Source organism: Eptesicus fuscus, chromosome 11 (genome assembly GCF_027574615.1).
Source record: "Eptesicus fuscus isolate TK198812 chromosome 11, DD_ASM_mEF_20220401, whole genome shotgun sequence".
In the NCBI taxonomy this organism is placed as follows: Eukaryota; Metazoa; Chordata; class Mammalia; order Chiroptera; family Vespertilionidae; genus Eptesicus; species Eptesicus fuscus.
In genome coordinates, this window is record NC_072483.1 from 6,855,994 (window position 1) to 6,872,835 (window position 16,842).

The 16,842-nt window shown below is 58.9% G+C and overlaps 1 protein-coding gene across 3 annotated transcripts in view; it reads left to right on the forward strand.

Annotated features, from left to right (window-relative positions):
* The window catches only part of GYPC (glycophorin C (Gerbich blood group)), a 36,546-nt gene extending 20,025 nt beyond the window's left edge, over positions 1-16,521 (forward strand). Inside the window, exons 1-3 of one of the 3 annotated variants that reach the window (XM_054723103.1) lie at positions 8,025-8,059; positions 14,403-14,453; positions 15,875-16,521. In XM_054723103.1, the coding sequence (XP_054579078.1) occupies positions 14,417-14,453; positions 15,875-16,071 (234 nt within the window). In that variant the 5' untranslated portion in view covers positions 8,025-8,059; positions 14,403-14,416 and the 3' untranslated portion in view covers positions 16,072-16,521. Of the gene's footprint in view, positions 1-8,024; positions 8,060-14,401; positions 14,454-15,874 lie in introns of those variants that run through there. The other 2 variants (XM_008159445.3, XM_054723102.1) reach the window with 2 other exon arrangements.
* Positions 16,522-16,842: the final 321 nt, after the last annotated feature.

A 16,842-nucleotide genomic window follows, 5' to 3' on the forward strand; every position in this document is an offset into this window, starting at 1 on the left:
CGTGTCAGGCACCGGGTGGCCTCGATGTCGATGACTTTAGCCCTTGAATCAGCAGGTGGCGTGTTCTGTGAACTGAATGGGGTGGGAGAGAAGAGCACACAGACAGCTCGCACAGCTCCCACCACAGTCCCTGCGCCCTGTCTGAGCTCTGTCCAGCATGCCCACAGCTCATGGGTCTCTCCTTTTATTGTCTGCATCCCCTCCCTAGGTTGTCACCTGCAGGAGGACCGGCGTGCAGCTCTTTGTTTTCTGAGATCTCGCCAGGGTGTGTGTGTGTGTGTGTGTGTGTGTGTGTGTGTGAGAGAGAGAGAGAGAGAGAGAGAGAGAGAGAGAGAGAGGGAGAGTAAGTAGTTGAACTCACTTAACCATTTCTCCTTCTCTCCTCATGGCCCAGGCTTGGATAAGTAAATGCATCTCTCTCCTCCTGTGCACCTTTACTCAAACAGCTGACCGTGGCTGGAAACACACCCCACGCACACTCGCGCGCACACACTCACTGACGGGTCCCACCTCAGTGCCATGATCACACACCCAAACACGCCATCCAGCAAATCGCCATTCTCTCTGCTCGATGCCTTCCCCACTCCCCTCTCTCAAGCACCTGCATTCTGAGAAGGCATCCTGTCAGCTCCTTTCACTGCAGGAGCATGTGAAACAATAGCAGGTGCAGGAATCATTGGGGGCCTTTGCTGTAAGGGGAGCAGAGAGAGGGGCCAGGAGTTGGAGGGAGGTCGTGGAGGGAGGCTTTCCTTTCTTTAACTTGGGAGAATAGCATGCTATCCGGGTCACCTGCTTGCAGGGGGGCGAGTGTGATGACGATGCAGGATAGAGGGGCCGCTTCAGTGGCGAGGTTCATGCTGGAGAGAGGAGGTGGAGCCTCGTGCACAGAGGCCCCGGCACAGGCAGCGGGCAGTGAAGCTGTGCCGGCCCCCCAGTGCTGTGGGGTGCTCCGCGCGGCCCTGACGCAGCCTGTTCCCCTGTCTTCCCGGGTGGCTGCCTCTTTCCCTGGTCCTTCCTCCTCTCCAGGCCCCGCGTGACAGGCCCAGCTCTCAGCCTCCCCGCGCCTCTTCTCCACTCAGTAGCCGGGGCCTTGTCCCGCCCGAGGCTGTGAGGTCCATCAAGATGCTAGAGACCCTCTGCCCTGCCCCCCACTCCCCCGCCACACACACACACACACACACACACACACACACACACACACACACACAGCTCCAGACCCTGTATCCAGTGGCTGCGTTGTGCCTGTGCTTGCATCTCATGGGCTCCCAGCGTGACATGTCCTGCACCGGCAGTGACTCCCACCGTGTCCCCAGCGGACCTCCTCCCCTCTTCGTGAACTGCAACCCCATCCGTCTTGTTCGGGACAAAACCTTGACGCTCTCTTTGCGCACTTCACGTCTAATCCACCAGCAACTCCTACTGGCCCGCTTTCCAGATACCCCACACCTCGCCGCTCCTCATCACCGGCACCACCACAGCCCCGTCCAGCCGCTGGCCTGGACCACGCCATAGTCTCTCCCATCCGCACCCCCACTGGTCTCTGCGCAGCAGCCGGCGGGATGCGCCCCGGCACACAGCTCGCGCTGCTGCAGCTGGACCCCCCACCTCCGTCCCCCGGAGCGTGAAGCGCTGACCCGCCGTGCCCAGCCATGGCCTCCGCCCGCTGTGCTCTCAAGCCCCTCCGAGCACGCTGCCCCTCGCGGCTGCCTCGGCCACGGGGCCCTGGCTCCCCTGGAACACAAGCCCGCCCGCCCCGCCTCCCAGAAGGCTCCTCTTCCGCAGGTCCGGGCTCATTCTCTCCCTTAGCTCAGCCCGCATTAGTCCTTTCGGCTGCGGTGACAAAACACTGTGGTCTGGGCGGCGGAAGGGAAGACATTTATTTCTCACAGTTTTGGAGGCTGGGAAATCCACATCAGAGCCCAGCAGCGTCGGTGTCTGGGGAGGGGCCTCCTGCCGGTGCAGGGCGGGTCGTCTCACAGGTCGTCGCGGGTGGAAGGGCTGGGGGGCTCCAGAGTCTCTTCTAGGCCACAGTCCGCTCATGAGGACTCCACCCTCCTGGCCTAACCACCCGCCAAGGCTGCCCAACTCCATCCCACTGGGGATTCGATTTCCGCCCGTGAACTTGGGGAGGACACAAATGTTCAGTCTGCAGCCCAGCCCGGAAGCTGCCTCCTCCAAGAGGCCCCCCTGGCCCTCTGAAGAGCAAGCCCCCTCTCCTCCCTCTTTTTTTTTTAATCTTCACCCGAAGATATGTTCTTACTCATACTTAGAGAGGGAGAGAGGGAGGGAGGGAGCGGGAGAGAAAAACACCGACGACATGAGGGAGGAACATCTACTGGTTGCCTCTCGTAAGCACCCCAACCAGGGGCGAATCCCCAGCAGGTGTGTGCCTGACCGGGAATGGACCCCGGCCGTGTGCTGCATGGGCGCTCCAGCCACCAGCCCTTCTCCTAACGCGCCACAGCCCGGGTCAGCACTGCCCTTCCGCATGGGCCCACATTTGAGCTCCCTGTCGCTTGCCCCTCCTCCAGAAATGGAAGCCCCTACATAGTTATTGCAAATTGACTATATCCCACATTTTATTTTATATCCTCAGGAATGGAACAAAGTAAATTAAAGATGAAGCCCCTGAGGGCAGGGCCTCGCACTGTCCATTGTTAGATCTTCAGGCTCTAAAACACGGGACACAAGCGGTCTCTGGCGAACTTTTGTTGAAGGGATGATTCTAGAATGAGCTTTGGAATCAGACAGACCTGATTCCAATCCTACCCACAGCCTGTGTGTGACCTCAGGCAAGTGACCCGACCTCTCTGGGCCTTAGCTTCCTCAACGGTAAAGTGACAGGCAACTACAACATCCACCTCATCGATCCTTCTGAGAAATTGGAATAATACATGTAATTACAAAGTGAGCCCCAAATGGTAGCAATTCCATCATTATCCACACGAGGAAAGGGGGGTTCAGTGGGAAGAGAGAGCCTCAGGCTATAAGGGGAAGTGGAGGCCAGAGAGCGGCCCAGACCTCCGGGTATTGTGAGTGGGAGAGCAGCAAAGGCCACCCCGGCGGCCCAGAGGCTGGAGGGCCTGCTCTGTGGTCGTCTGGGGCAGGTGACGTTCTCTCTGGGTAAGCTTCAGGAGGCCAGATGCCCGGGGTCACCCCGGGAAGAGGCATAACAACACTGACCTGTTCTAGGCTGGAGAGATTGGCTCCTCCCACCCTGTGTGGGGAGAGCACGGCAGCCCATCTCGGGGCCCCGCGCACTTCCTGGGCCTCCACACCTCCCCGCGAGGCGCCGCTGCTCCTTGCAGAAGTGTCTTCCATCGCGCCTGCCCTTGCCTGTGCTGGGCACCGCAGTCATGGACCCGGGGCGCTGAGTCCTACCAGGCATGCCAGGGCTGTGCCTTAGAGGAGCACTGCCTCAGCCGGGCAGGGGTGGCCAAGGCTGCAGGACATGGAAGGCCATGGTGTTCATGGATGGATGGATGTGTGTGCACATGTGTGCATGTGTATGTGAACAGGCTGGGAGTGAATGGGTCTCCTCTGGTGTAGGAAATCAGTGAAAGACTCAAAGTTGAGGAAAATGAGCAATAAGTACCCTCCCATTCAAAACAGACCCTAGGCACGTCCTCAGTGGAGTCCACACTGGCCGGGGGAGGCCATCCCGCCGAAAACTGTCCTAGACAGCGGCCACGCGGGCGTCCCTGAGCTCAACTGTGGGAGAAGACAGTGCTGCATTGTTCCTCTCCAGCCGCTCTGGCCCTCGCTCCACCTCAGCCCAAGTGAGAGGGCCCGGGAGAGCCCTGGGCAGGCAGGGATGGTGCCGTCTGTGGAGCCGGGCTCCCCTCACAGCGCACTCGCTCCTGTCACCCCCGAGGAGAGCCCTGCTGCGCGGGAGTTCCCGGGAGAAGGTGGCAAAGGGTCTCAGGACATGCGAGGAGACTGTCAGGCGGCTGCTGCACACCCTACGCAGTCCCGCCATGCAGGTCCAGGCCCAGAGGGCCCGGCGTGAGCCATCTTCAAAGCAGCCCCCTCGACGGCCCGACCAGGCTGGGCAGGGACCAGCAGCTGGAGGACAGACACCTGGTCGGGGACGGTGCGGGTGGGCATTCCTAGGCCAGTCCTTCCCCGAGGCTGCCCCTGGGCCCTTAGAAAGAGCTTGCACCCCGGGGGCATTCCCACCACAGTGAGCAACCGCGTCACCAGTTAAGTGGAAAGGAGGTTCCTCTCCCCTGGCTTCCCCTTCCCACTGCTGCTCAGGGGGGCCTGCGCTCAGAGCTGGCGCGGAGGCAGGAATGAGGAGAGGACAGCCGGCCGGCCCCCTCCCCCTGCTGGACAGGCTGAGCACAAGGGGCGCTGTGGTTCTTTGGTTTTGTTTCATTGCAGTACGAACACTTACGGTGCGATCCACCCTCCTACCTGTGTCACTGCACAGTCCGCCGTGTTTGGCTATGGGCTGCGTGTGGAGCGGTCTGTAGAGCTTCACCGGGCTTCCCGAGCTCTGCGCCCTCCACCAGCACCCTGTCCCTCACCTCCGGCCCCTGCCACCACCACCCTCGCTGCTTCCGTGGGTTTGACGACTTTAGACTTCCCCTCTGCGTGCAGCCCTGCAGCGTTGGCCTCTGTGACTCGCTTGTGTCACTTAGGAGCTAGCAAATGGACTGAGACCAAAGCTTTTATTGCAACTACACTTCTCTCTTTCTGGAAGGGACTGGAAGGTGAGGGATCCACCCGCCATGCAGTCCCTGCTGAGGACAGACACACAGCGAGTGTTCTGACACGAGGAAGGTGGAGAGGAGCTATGCCCCCTTGCAGGGCCTCTTCCTCTTCCCTTTCCTCTTCCTCGGCTGCTCCTCTAACAGAGCCCTCCTCTCTGCACCTGCTCATCTGAGAACCGCCCTCTGCAGGCACGACTGCAGGAGACTAGGACGGAAATGAAGGACTTTCCAGCCTGACCCCTCTGACACCCCCTCAGCTGAGTGCACTCTCTGCAAGGCAAACCCGGACATCACTGCTCCAGGAGGCCAAACCCAACCACTTCTCTACAAGCATGGACATGGACACAGACTCCAAAGGGTAGGGCAAATCACGGATAGGGAAGGAAGAAACGTTTCTCTACACTCAAGGTCCCCCTGGACCTTCTAAAAATTAAATCTACCTGAGACAAATTAACAAAACAAAACAACCAACTTTAACTACGTATGTACATATGGGAACCCCGCCTACATGGGGGGTTCAGAGACAGAGAGGGAAAGTTAGGTGTACATGGCACTCTGAGCTAAAGAGGAGGAAGTCGTTGCAATTATTTAGCAGATATTCAGTAATGAGGAGTTTGCCCTGCCCTATAGATAGGTCAAAAATAGGTTATCTCTGATAATCTCTTATTATGGGCAAGGCCCCTAATTTAAGATCTCCTGGGTAATTAAGAGGGGCAGAAGTTTCTCACGAGCCTGCAGGGCCTGGGTTGCCTTTGGCTCAGTAATAATCTGCACATCAAAAAGGCACATCTTGGAATGACTGAGTCTGAACCCCTACCTGGATGAGGATGAAGAGATTGAAGATGGTCACATGGATTAAAAAAAAAAAAAAAGGAAGAGGCCAAGAGGAGAAAAACTGAGTCGGTGTATTTCCATGATAAGGTTCTTTCCCCTGAGAATGTAATCAAAACAAATGAGGCTTCCCCTCAGAGAATTCTAGCCAGAGCGTCTCAGCAGTCTGGGAAGTGTCTGTAGAAGATACTCAATCCCGGGGTCCTGAGAAGCCAGCGGGGAGAGAGGCCATGGTGACCTCCAGGAGCTACAGAGAAGCCAGCCTGTGGCCACCAGCCCTGGGATTTCTAATATGCACCGGGGACCCGGCCCTGATAGGCCAGAGCCTCCCTCTGCTCCACCCGCAGAAATGAGAATCTGGGTGAGGACTACTGCAGTCAGACCACCGCTCAGCTCCTCACCCACAGGCGAGCCGGCAGAAGCAGGTGAGGAGCTCGGGCGGTGAGTGCACCTGCTCTGTCCCGTGTGCGCGCTGTGGTTGGAATTGAAAACGTCTACTTGAAGCACCTCTTTACCAGGTCAGGCCACAGGTGTGGGAACACAAGACTCAGGTCATTGAGAGGAGGCAGCCACAGTCCCACTGCCCATGATGGCCCAGCATGGTTGGAAAGAGCTAGAATTGGGGGCTGGTTTGTGGAGGGTCACAAGACACCCAATGAGGCACGGGGTTGGACCAACAGGTGCAGCCGGGAGGGACCTTCATGGACTTCTAGTCTGAGGTCAGTTCTGAGAGCCAGTTCCAAAGACCCGCTCCCACTCCTTGCCCTTTAAAGTGACACACGTTGATTGTAGATGGTTTTAAATGTGCATAAAGCTGTACCCTAGAAGAAAACAATGCCACCATAATCCCATCCACTGTGCAAAAGCAACCACCTCAACATCTTAATGTACTCCTTTCATTCCTTTTTCTAAGGCTTTTAAAAACACTAGTAATTGACATAATTTATATTTACAAGGTCCTGTTTCTTTCCCTCAAATTGTACTGTAAGCACTTTCTCCTGTCACTGACGCCCGTGCGTCTCTTCAGTAACTGCACAGTACTCTATCGTGTCGGTGCATTGTAATTTACATGGCCAGTGCCCTAACGAGGGCCGTTTAGATTCTTCTCCTCCTTTTATTTTCTACTTCAAACCATCTTGCGATATACTTTCCTGAGCATGAACTTGTCTTCCCATTTCAGATTGTTTCTCTAGGATCAATTAATAGAAATAGAGCTTTTGGTTCTCAGGGTGACGCATTTGGCAAATAGTGTAAGGAGCAGTAAAGGTCCCCATTTTTGAGACTCCCACTTTGACAGAGGCCATGTCAACAGTGATAATAAGTAATATTCAGAGAGCCAGCTTTCGTGGCCACCGTGCTGGGCACCCACACATACTCCCAGGGAGCCTACCCAGTGGTCATGCCACCAAGCTCAGGTCTGCGGGCCGAGCATTCCCCAGGACAGTCCAGGGTGCTGTGGAGCTCAGTCGCTAACCCGCGGGGACCCTACGAGGCTGGAGGTTTCTTTCTCTGTTTGCACCGGAGGAGAGGGGGCTCCAGAGTGGAGGTAACTTGCCTGAGAAGTTCCCCTGACACCAGAGGTGTAATCTGCCTCGAGCTGGGGAAGGTGGAGCTCGTGCCACCTGAGGAGACCGCTCAGGGGCATTTAATTCTTGCTCCTTAGGCCTTGCGTCTTGTGCTCAGTGAAGGCAAATCCGTTCATCTGTTCTTCCTTAGCCGTAGTTCAGCACAAGCTTCAGATGCCGCCCTGGCCCCGCTGTTTTATACTCTGAACAAGAGTGGAGACGAAGCATTCCTTCCTTTACTTCCCAGTAGACCCTGTGGCTCAAATGAGGCAGTCTGGTCCTTGTGCTTAAATAAGGCTCTCTTAAAAACAAAAACAAAACAAAACAAAACAAAAACACGTTCAGGACAAAAGCAGGGAGATGCAGGTGCAGAAACCTGGACCCGACACTCGGGCTGTGACCACACATCCTCACCTTCCTTTCCAGTTCCCCTCTCCCTGGCCCCCTCCCCCAGAACAAGCTCCTAGACGTGAAAACCTCCTGAGCAGGCCCGGGTGCGCGCGGGGAAGAGGTTCCCTCACTGGCTCTGCCCACAGTCCACTCCTCAGTGCCGAGTGCCTGCCCTCCCTACTGCCCACCCCGATGCTCTCTGTCCCGGAGCAGAGAGGCACCTCTCCTGGCCACCTGGCCTCGCGGGCCTCGGCGTTTTGACGTGGGGTGGGTGGTAGCCTGCCAGGCTCTGGTCCCTGCCAGACACCGGTCCTGTTCACACAGGAGCTGCAGGCACGGCGCGGCAGGGAAGACGGGGCACGGCTGGGGGAGGGCACTGCATGGTGTCGGAGCAGCATCACGTCGCACAGCACTCTGTCGGTCCCGGGAACGGGAAGGCGGGTTACAAAGTGACACATAGTGATGATGAGGGCAAGCATTTGACCTTGAGACTGGAAGGCACACTCTGCCCAAGGCGGTCAAATTCTCCTGGCCCTGTGAATTCAGTCAGCTAACCAGGTAAGCAGACACACGCTTTTGCAGAAGGGAGGGGTGGGTGGCCGTGCGGGAGGGTGCAGATGGTTAAGCTCCCCAGCGCCCAGCCGGCCCGGCCTGGAGCCCAGCCCCCGCAGAGATGACCAGGCACATGGCAGTGAGGCCCAGGAGCCCTGCCGACCACTCCCCTATGGACTCCTCCACGTCCTTCTCTTAACACGGTTCCCGGCTCTCCTGTTGACATTGCTGACCCCAGCTCTCAGCAGGCCAGCCTGGGACCTCCTCCTCCGAGAAGCCTTCCTCTCCTGAGAACATTGGAGAACGCCCCTCGGAGCTTCTCCAGGGATATCTGGGTCTCTGTCTGCGTCACAGTAAGCTCCCAAAGGCAGGGCCGTTGTGGCCTTGGGCGCACACTGCTGGGGCGGAGAAGGTGCTGGAGAAAGCTGCCGAGGACAGAACGCGCACAACGAGGCGCCTCCTCACTGTCCAGAGCCCGGGCCTCCTGGAGCCCAGGCTGATGGCTGAGACCCCCACAACACCCAGGTAGCTCTGTCCGCTCCTTTGGCACCTTATCACCCAGGGAGGAGAGTGCTGGCAGTAGATACGCTGTGTCCCTTCCACGAGTCATAGCTGCCTGAGGACCGACCGTCCTCTCCCGTCCCAGAGCCTGGGGCGGGCACGTGCGCCCTGCTCGCTCCACTCCCGCTGGCTTGCCGGAGAGGTGGCCGGCTGGACAATAGCCATTTGCTTCTTTCTTTGGGACCGTTATAGCCTGAGGCCGATTTTCCCAGTTGCAGCTTGAATGCTACCTCTTTTCAGGGCCTGATAACAACAAACCATGCAAGAAAAGAAAATGTATTTGACCTTTTTCTACCAAGAAGAAAAGCCAGTTAATAAACTTCAAATGTCAAGTGATTTCTACTTCACTTTCATAAGAACTTCAAGGCCAGAATCGAGAGCAGGAACGAGAAACTCAGTGAGAGTCCAGGAGGACTTTCCCCGGCCCGGACCCCAGAGCCATGGTCCTCCCGAACCACACAGACCCCGGGCCCTTCCTCGCAGAGCCTCACGGACAGGTGGCCGCCGCTCAGCCCTCCTGGGCACCACATCATGGCGGGCACTCTCCAAGGGTTCCACCACAACCCTGTTTCCCTTCATGGTTTCACGGCTAATGGGTGTCTTCTCCCCAGAACCCCCAGACCTCCTCACTGAGGCCCCCCCTCACTCTCAACCCCCGGGCGCTCGCTGCCGGAGCCTTCGCCCTGGCTCAGGACCAGGGGCTGGGAAAGGGGAGTGGGCGCTTTCTCCGCTGCCCCTGAGGCCCAAGGAAAAGCCATTTGAGGGGGAGGGTGTGAGGATAGAAACACAAGGGAAGGGTCAGGCTGTGTCCTTGGGGCAGGCCTGACCACTGCTCTCTGTCAGCATCTGAGAAACAGCACCCCCTCCCCCCAGGATCCAGCTGCGAAAGTGCATCCTGTCCGCTGCGCCCAGGCTGCCCGCTAGAGCGGTTTGTCACCTGCACGGAGGGCAGCCCCGTGTGCCTCCGCCGCCAGGGACTGCTTGCCTCTGACCAGAGGATGGGCGGTGGCCGCCTGTGGACGGGAGCGCCAGCAGGGGTGGGGCTGCAGCCAAACTGCAGGCTGCACAGGGAGAGCGTGCCCGGCCCCGCTGCTGCTGTGCTGGGGAACCGGGGCTGACCGCGGCTCGGCCCTTCGGTGGCCGTGAGGTTTCCACAAGTTGCTTGAGCTCTTTGGGCAAGCACTTCATCATCTGTAGCTTAGAGACGGGACTACCCTGCCTCTGCTGGCTTGCTGTAGGTTTAAATGAGGAGCTTAAAAGGCAGCCGAACCCAGGGCCTTCTCCAGGAAATACACAGAGAACCAAGACAGTGCTCCTCCTCCTCCTGTTCCTCCTCCTCCTCCTCCTGCTCCTCCTCCTGCTCCTCTTCCTCCTCCTGCTCCTCTTCCTCCTCCTGCTCCTCCTCCTGCTCCTCTTCCTCCTCCTTCTCCTCCTCCTGCTCTTCCTCCTCTTCCTGCTTCTCCTCCTTTTTTTTCTCCTGTTCCTCCTCCTTCTCCTCCTCCTCCTGCTCCTCCTCCTCTTTCTCCTTCTCCTCCTTCTCCTCCTCCTGCTCCTCCTCCTGCTCCTCTTCCTCCTCTTCCTTTTCCTCCTCCTCCTGCTCCTCTTCCTCCTCTTCCTCCTCCTTCTCCTCCTCCTGCTCTTCCTCCTCTTCCTGCTTCTCCTCCTCCTTTTTTTTCTCCCGTTCCTCCTCCTGCTCCTCCTCCTCCTGCTCCTCCTCCTCTTTCTCCTCCTCCTCCTTCTCCTCCTCCTCCTGCTCCTCTTCCTCCTCTTCCTTCCCTCCTCCTCATCCTCCTCCTCCTCTTCCTCTCTCTCCTCCTCCTCCTCTTCCTCCAGGACCCGTCCCATCACGGCCATAGTTTAGGTATGTTCTCCCACACCTGGGATTTCCCGAGGCCTCCATGACTGACGGCCTGCCTCCGCTTCCCCTGCGCCCTGTGCGAGGTGTGCATGTAGGAGCAGGTCAGCCCTTCCCTTTCCCTCTCATCCACCAGCTCGCGGGAAGCTTCGGGGGTCCCTGCACTTGGCCGTGTGGCCCAGCCCTGGCCGTGTGGCGAGGCTGCGCTGGTGTCCACCTCGGGGGTTCGGAAGCCAGAGTGTGGCACAACTCAGTCACCCACATCAGCTTCCCTCTGCTTTGCTCCCCACCTGCCTGCATGTTATTTGATCTCTTAGTTGAGTTTTCTTTTAACAAAACACTGAAGGGCTAAGGATTTGATTTATTTCCTCTTATAGTGCTAATGTCCCGAACACGATGGTGAGCATGACCCTGGGAAACACCCTTTACACTGTGACTCGGGTCCCTAGGTGTGTGTGCAAGTAAGATCAAAGCTCTACCTAACAGTCCCCCGCCGCAGGGAGGGTCCTCACGCTTTCTAAGCTATTTTCTCTCTGTGTCCCTCTCCCTCCCCGTTCTCTCTCTCTCTCTCTCTCTCTCTCTCTCTCTCTCTCTCTCTCTGTCTATGACCCAGGAGTGGGTTTAGAGCACTGCCCTAAATAAAGCTCATATGTCACAGTCGCACCTGCCAGGGAGAGCATATCCCTGAGGTCAAAGGCTCACTGCCCATTCCTTGGGACCTGCCCTGGTCCCTGCAGCCACGTGGGGACCCAGGGCCCCAGGCACCAGGTGCTGTCTCACGGTCAGCGGGAACCTGACCGCGTCCAGCCCCTGTGTGGACGCACAGACCTGTCAGCTGGCTGCTTAGGTGACGGCTTTGCGATGCAACCAGGAGCATTCATAAGACACAGTGCCCACAACTGAGCACCCCTGTTCTGGGCATGTACCATGTGGTTCTCATGTCCACATCGCATACAAAGCATTGCTCATTTCTCGTCCCTGGGACAAGCAGGGTGCCATTAGCCCTGTTTCACATACACAGAAGCTAAAGGCAGTCGACAGTAAACACTTGGCTGACTGCCCCACGATTACGTTGGTTGAGCCAGAGTTTGAACCCGAGCTGCCACCACGGTGACGTGGCGCCATCTGACCCTCAGTTCTTCAGAAAGGACAGCTTTCAAATAGCAGTCAACAACTGCCGTCCGGGGGCACCTGTGCGACGCTGGGTGTGGGTTTGTGGCGAGGCTCCTGTGGTGCTGGGATTGGTGGAGTTCCACTCTGGGGGGCGGGAGGGGGGCAGCAAGGAGAGATGTAGGGCTCTGTGGGTCTCCGCAGAAGGTCAGGGTGAGGCGTCTCGTGCCTGTCCAATCTCAGGGCTGGACGGTGCCTCAGTCTGATGCCTGACCCACACTTGGCCATAGATGACACCCTGCTCCACTGTAAACGCACCTCGCACGGCCGCCCCTGGAACCCGCCCGAGTTCCTGAGCTCAGTACCACTCTAATCCCAAGCACACACCTACCTTCCACCCAGTGCAAGTCCAGGGGGTTTGACTTTCACTCGGGCTTTCAAGGGGTGCTCGGCTGAGTAAGGGTGATTCCCCCCCGACCCCCGACTCCCCCCCCCCCCACCCCCTCCGCCGCGTGTCACAGACAGTGGGCAGCATTAGGAGAACGCTGAGAAGCAGGTATCGGTGAGCACTGGTGCGAGCGCCGAGCTCTCTGCCTGGCCTGTTTACACTCTTGTCTGTGCAGCAAACCCCCATTCGTCCTTCCAGGGCCAATCTGTTAGCAATCCCGGGAAGCCTTTTCTTCCACCAGCCGTCTCAGCCCTGCGCCTGTCTCAGCCCTGCGCCTGTCTCAGCCCTGCGCCTGTCTCAGCCCTGCGCCTGTCTCAGCCCCGCGCCTGTCTCAGTCCTGCGCCTGTCTCAGCCCTGCGCCTGTCTCAGCCCTGCGCCTGTCTCAGCCCTGCGCCTGTCTCAGCCCTGCGCCTGTCTCAGTCCCGCACCTGTCTCAGCCCTGCGCCTGTCTCAGCCCTGCGCCTGTCTCAGTCCTGCGCCCGTCTCAGCCCTGCACCTGTCTCAGCCCTGCGCCTGTCTCAGCCCTGCGCCTGTCTCAGCCCTGCGCCTGTCTCAGCCCTGCGCGCGTCAGAAGCACCTGAAGGCCTGTGCCCACGGAGGGAGGGCGGCCCAGCCCAGCACTTCTGATAGAGTAGAGCAGGTGGAGCCGAAAGTGTGCATGTCTGCAGGCCCCCAGGAAATGCTGCTGTTCCGGGGACCGCACTTTAGGAACCACTGTCTCCTACACCATCCCCACCCTCCCAACGGGCCGGCTTCCTCCCTGTGCCAGTCCCGACCTGTGGCAGTTCTGGTCATGCTGAAGTGTCCCCACCCGGGGCTCAGTGACATTACGCAGCCGGAGCAAATTCAGCTCTGCGCAGCCGCAGGGGCAGGGCACGGAGAGCGGCTCCCCTGCCACCATGCCGCTTGGACAAGACCTCGCAGGAGCCCATGTTGGAGGCTCACTTGGCGATCCCTCCAGCCCGCAGCCGGCTGGCCTGCCGGGGGCTAGTGTTCCGGTTCATCGGTTTGAGTACTCGGCCCCTAAGCAGAGCCAGGAGAAGTCTCCCACATGATCCAAGCCAAATGCCTCTGCTGCTTGCTTACCCAGCTCACCCGGGATCACACTGACGAAACCTCAATGAAACTCAAGAAACGAAGAGAGAGGACCCAAATAAACAAAATAAGACATGAAAGAGATTATAAGAGATTATAAATACAAGGGATTATAAGAAAATACTACGTACAATTATATGCCAACAAATTGGACAACTTGGAAAAAAAGGATACATTTTTAGAATATACATGCTTCCAAGACTGAATCAGGAGGAAACAGAATGGAACAGACCCATAGCTGCTAATGAAATTGAATCAATAATCAAAGAAGCCCAGCAAACAAATGGCCTCATTGCACTCGAATTAAAATGATGATCTGAGCGGAAATGACTGTTATGACGTAGCCTTCTGTTTTGATGTATGTCATTGCTGTGATGAGATTTCCACGTTAGCACTGATATCTCCATGCTCTAACGAATCTTCCTCTCGCTCGTGGCCCGGAAGAGGGAGGAGACCTCTGCGCAGCCGCTGGAGACACACGCAGGTTCCTAGCCCTCTGCGGATGCTGAGCTTCAGAGAAGCACACTTAGCAGCGAGGAGAGCGCCGCAGGGGGCCCTTCCCCTGGAAGGGGGGGGAGGGTGCAGACCTGTAGAGGGGTCTCAGGGAGGGATCTCCCGATGGGAGCCTCGGGGAAGGGCTTCCAGAGAGAGAAAAGGGAGTGCACCCCAGAGGTGAGAGCCCGCAGTCCCGGCTGCCACTGGACGAGCTGTGCGAGCATGGCAGGTCACTTTCTGAGCCTCAGTGTCCTTCCTGGGAAGTGGGCTCATAGCACCACATGTGTGTGGGACTGCTGTGAGGAGCACGTTATATTACAGACAGAAAGCAGCTCAAGGGCACCGGTGCAGGTGAGCTGTGTGTGTGCGGACACGCCGCAGATGGTCTGGTTTGACCTCATTGTGAGAACAGCTGAGGTGCTGAAGTACCGAATGCAGCAGGGGGCCAACCTCCGCGCCCCTGCAGATGTGTGCTGAGCATCGGCAGGTGCAGGCACCCTTGCGGTCAGAGACACAGCCCTCACACGCTCACACAGCCCTGGAGGTGCCCTCCCTGGGTCTGGCTCGATGGCTCCTGCTGTGCTCTCCACACCGTCAGTGGCCAAGCACAGCCTGGCATGGCTCTGTGCGCCCCTGGCCGGAGGCCCGTGCAACATGCTGTCTCCGGTCCGCTCGGCCTTTCACGGAGCTGCTGCGTTGTGGGCAGGGGGTGCGGGCTGGGCTGAGACGCCGCTGGTGTGGGGGACCTTCCTCTCTCAACTTGGGCTCCTCTGTTCTGTTCACAGAGCCCGGCCCCTGGATGGCGTGGACCACCATGGACATAGCCATCATGGCAGGTGAGTGGCCCAGGCCCTCCCATAGGGCAGGAGGGTAGGAGGCGGCGTCTGCAGGAGAACCAGCTGAGGGTTCAGGCGGGGCAGCGCTCTCCCTCTCCCAGGGGCTCTGCGTGGAGACTGGGAGAGCCTGGCCCATCAGGAAATGTCCAACAGGTGTCCAGTGGTGAGGGGGAGATGAGGGCGGGAGGGCACGGTGGCAGGGTGCTCACAGGGCCCTAGAGTCACGGAGATCAGGGGCTGGACACAGCTTCTCTGAGGGGCGGGGGCGGTGGTGTTGTCTGGACAGGGCTCCCTGAACTCTTCTCTGTGACCTCATCTCCCCCCAGTCCCTGTCCTGGGTCCACACCCCATCCCTCCATCCTTAAAAAGATGTGACCCACTGGGCACAGTTGTGACCCCAAACCGCTTCAGGAAGGACTGGGTTTGGGAGGTGCGTGCCGTTTCCTCCTGACACATCTCCCGCTCGTGAACAGCTCGGGGCTTGACACCTAGGTAGGAAGACGTGAAGGCCGCCCTCAGCTGCTCTCAGTTCCAGTAACCCGCCCACTGACCCTGACCCTCCCGCTCCTTGGACAGTGCTGTCAGCTCCACGCACAGCAGCGCTGTCCCGCGGGCAGCAGGGCGGTTAGGACATTGCTCCTCAAGGTGGGAACCTCCCCATAGCCTCTAACACCCCCCAAGGGGCAGGAATGAACCTGCCTCTGAGGCCAAGCAGAGGCTTGCTCTGTGGCCTCAGAACAAATGCCTGACTCACACCCCCGGGGCCCCATTAGCTCTGCTTACCTGTCACCCCACGACCCCTGTGACCTGGCTCTGCTGACCAGCCCTCAAACCTCCTCTCTCCCCTCCTGACTCCAAATGAGGTTCACACCCCGCACTCTCGCACGTGTCCCCCAAGATCCCGCCCCTTCGGGCTTTTGCTTGGCCAACCCCTGCTCCCTGCAGACTCTTCCCAGATCCCACCTCCCAGGGGCTCAGGGCAAGTGGGCAGGGCCTGGAGCAGTGAAACCACACTTCGCCCAAGTGTCCCGGAGGCCCCAGCTCGCACGGTCCATCCCCTTGGCCATACCCCACCCCCATGGTGCACAGAGGGCAGCCAGCTCCACGGTTTCAGCGCCTCTAAGTCCCAGCCCCAGGAGCCCTGGTTTAAAACGGAAAGTTCTGATCCCCTGAACCGCTCTGCTTCAGGCAAACCCGCAGAGTTGTTTTACACGAATTACAAACCATGCCCACAGGTCTGCAAAGTGCCCAGAGGGGGCGGGTGCGGGGAGGAGAGAGGGGTCAACTCAGATGGGCACAGAGGAGGGGTGAGCGACAGGGGCAGGGAGGAGAGTGGCGGGAATGGGCCAGCTCGGTCCTGCCAGGACCCTGTGTTGGGACCTCCCGCTCTGCTCTCAGACAGCTGTGTCTGCCCCCTGCAGGAGTGATCACCGCCGTGGCCGTCTTCCTGGTCGGCCTGCTCCTGCTCATTCTGCACTACATGTACCGGCACAAGGGCACGTACCGCACGCACGAGGACAAGGGCACGGAGTTTGCTGAGAGCGCAGACGCGGCCCTGCAGGGCGACCCGTCGCTCCAGGATGCTGGGGACAGCAGCAGAAAGGAGTACTTCATCTGAGGGCACCACACCTCCCCTCCCCCACGCCTCCTCCTACTCAGGACTTCACACCGCCACCCGTGCCACCAAGCAGACCGCCGGGGCACCCCCTCGGCCCAAGCCACACGCGTGGCCTGGGAACCCTGGGCTGGGGCGCTGGGAGGAGAGGAGGAGCCCAGCAGGGAGGCCCCTCCCGGGGACGGTGACCCCCAGATGCCAGCCTTTGTCTGTAGGGGAAATTCGGGGTCCTCTGGGCAGTGCCATTGTCATCAGGGCACGTGTAAGTCCCTGCTGGGTGTGAGTGGGGTGGGGGCTGTGGAAGCAAGAAGAGTCAGGCTGTGCTGCCTGGGACGATGGCATCCGATGTCAGTCCTTGACATTTCGGGGAGCAGCAGGTGACTGAGCTGAAGCGGCTTTGTCTTCCATCGATCCCCCTCTCAGTGACAGGAAATAAATTTGAAACGTACCTGACCTTCCAGAGTCAAACAGCATTAGCATCACTGTCTGGGGAAGCGTAGATGCCACCCAGGGCGGCTTTTCACGGCGACCGTGTCCCTGTCAGAGTCTGCGTGCCGGTGGGTGCATGGGGCTGGGCCGCCCTCTTCCAGCTGCACTGCGGCCCCAGCACAGACAGGCCTGGGGCCTGGGGCCTGGGTCCTGGGCCAGTTACCAGCATTCCTTTCCCAAGGGGCGCCAGCTTCAGAAACCAATCCGAGGGTGGAACCGCCTGGCTGACGGCCTGTTCTCTGAAGCGGGGCCTAGGAAACACGGCCATAGGCACTGGGCGAACCC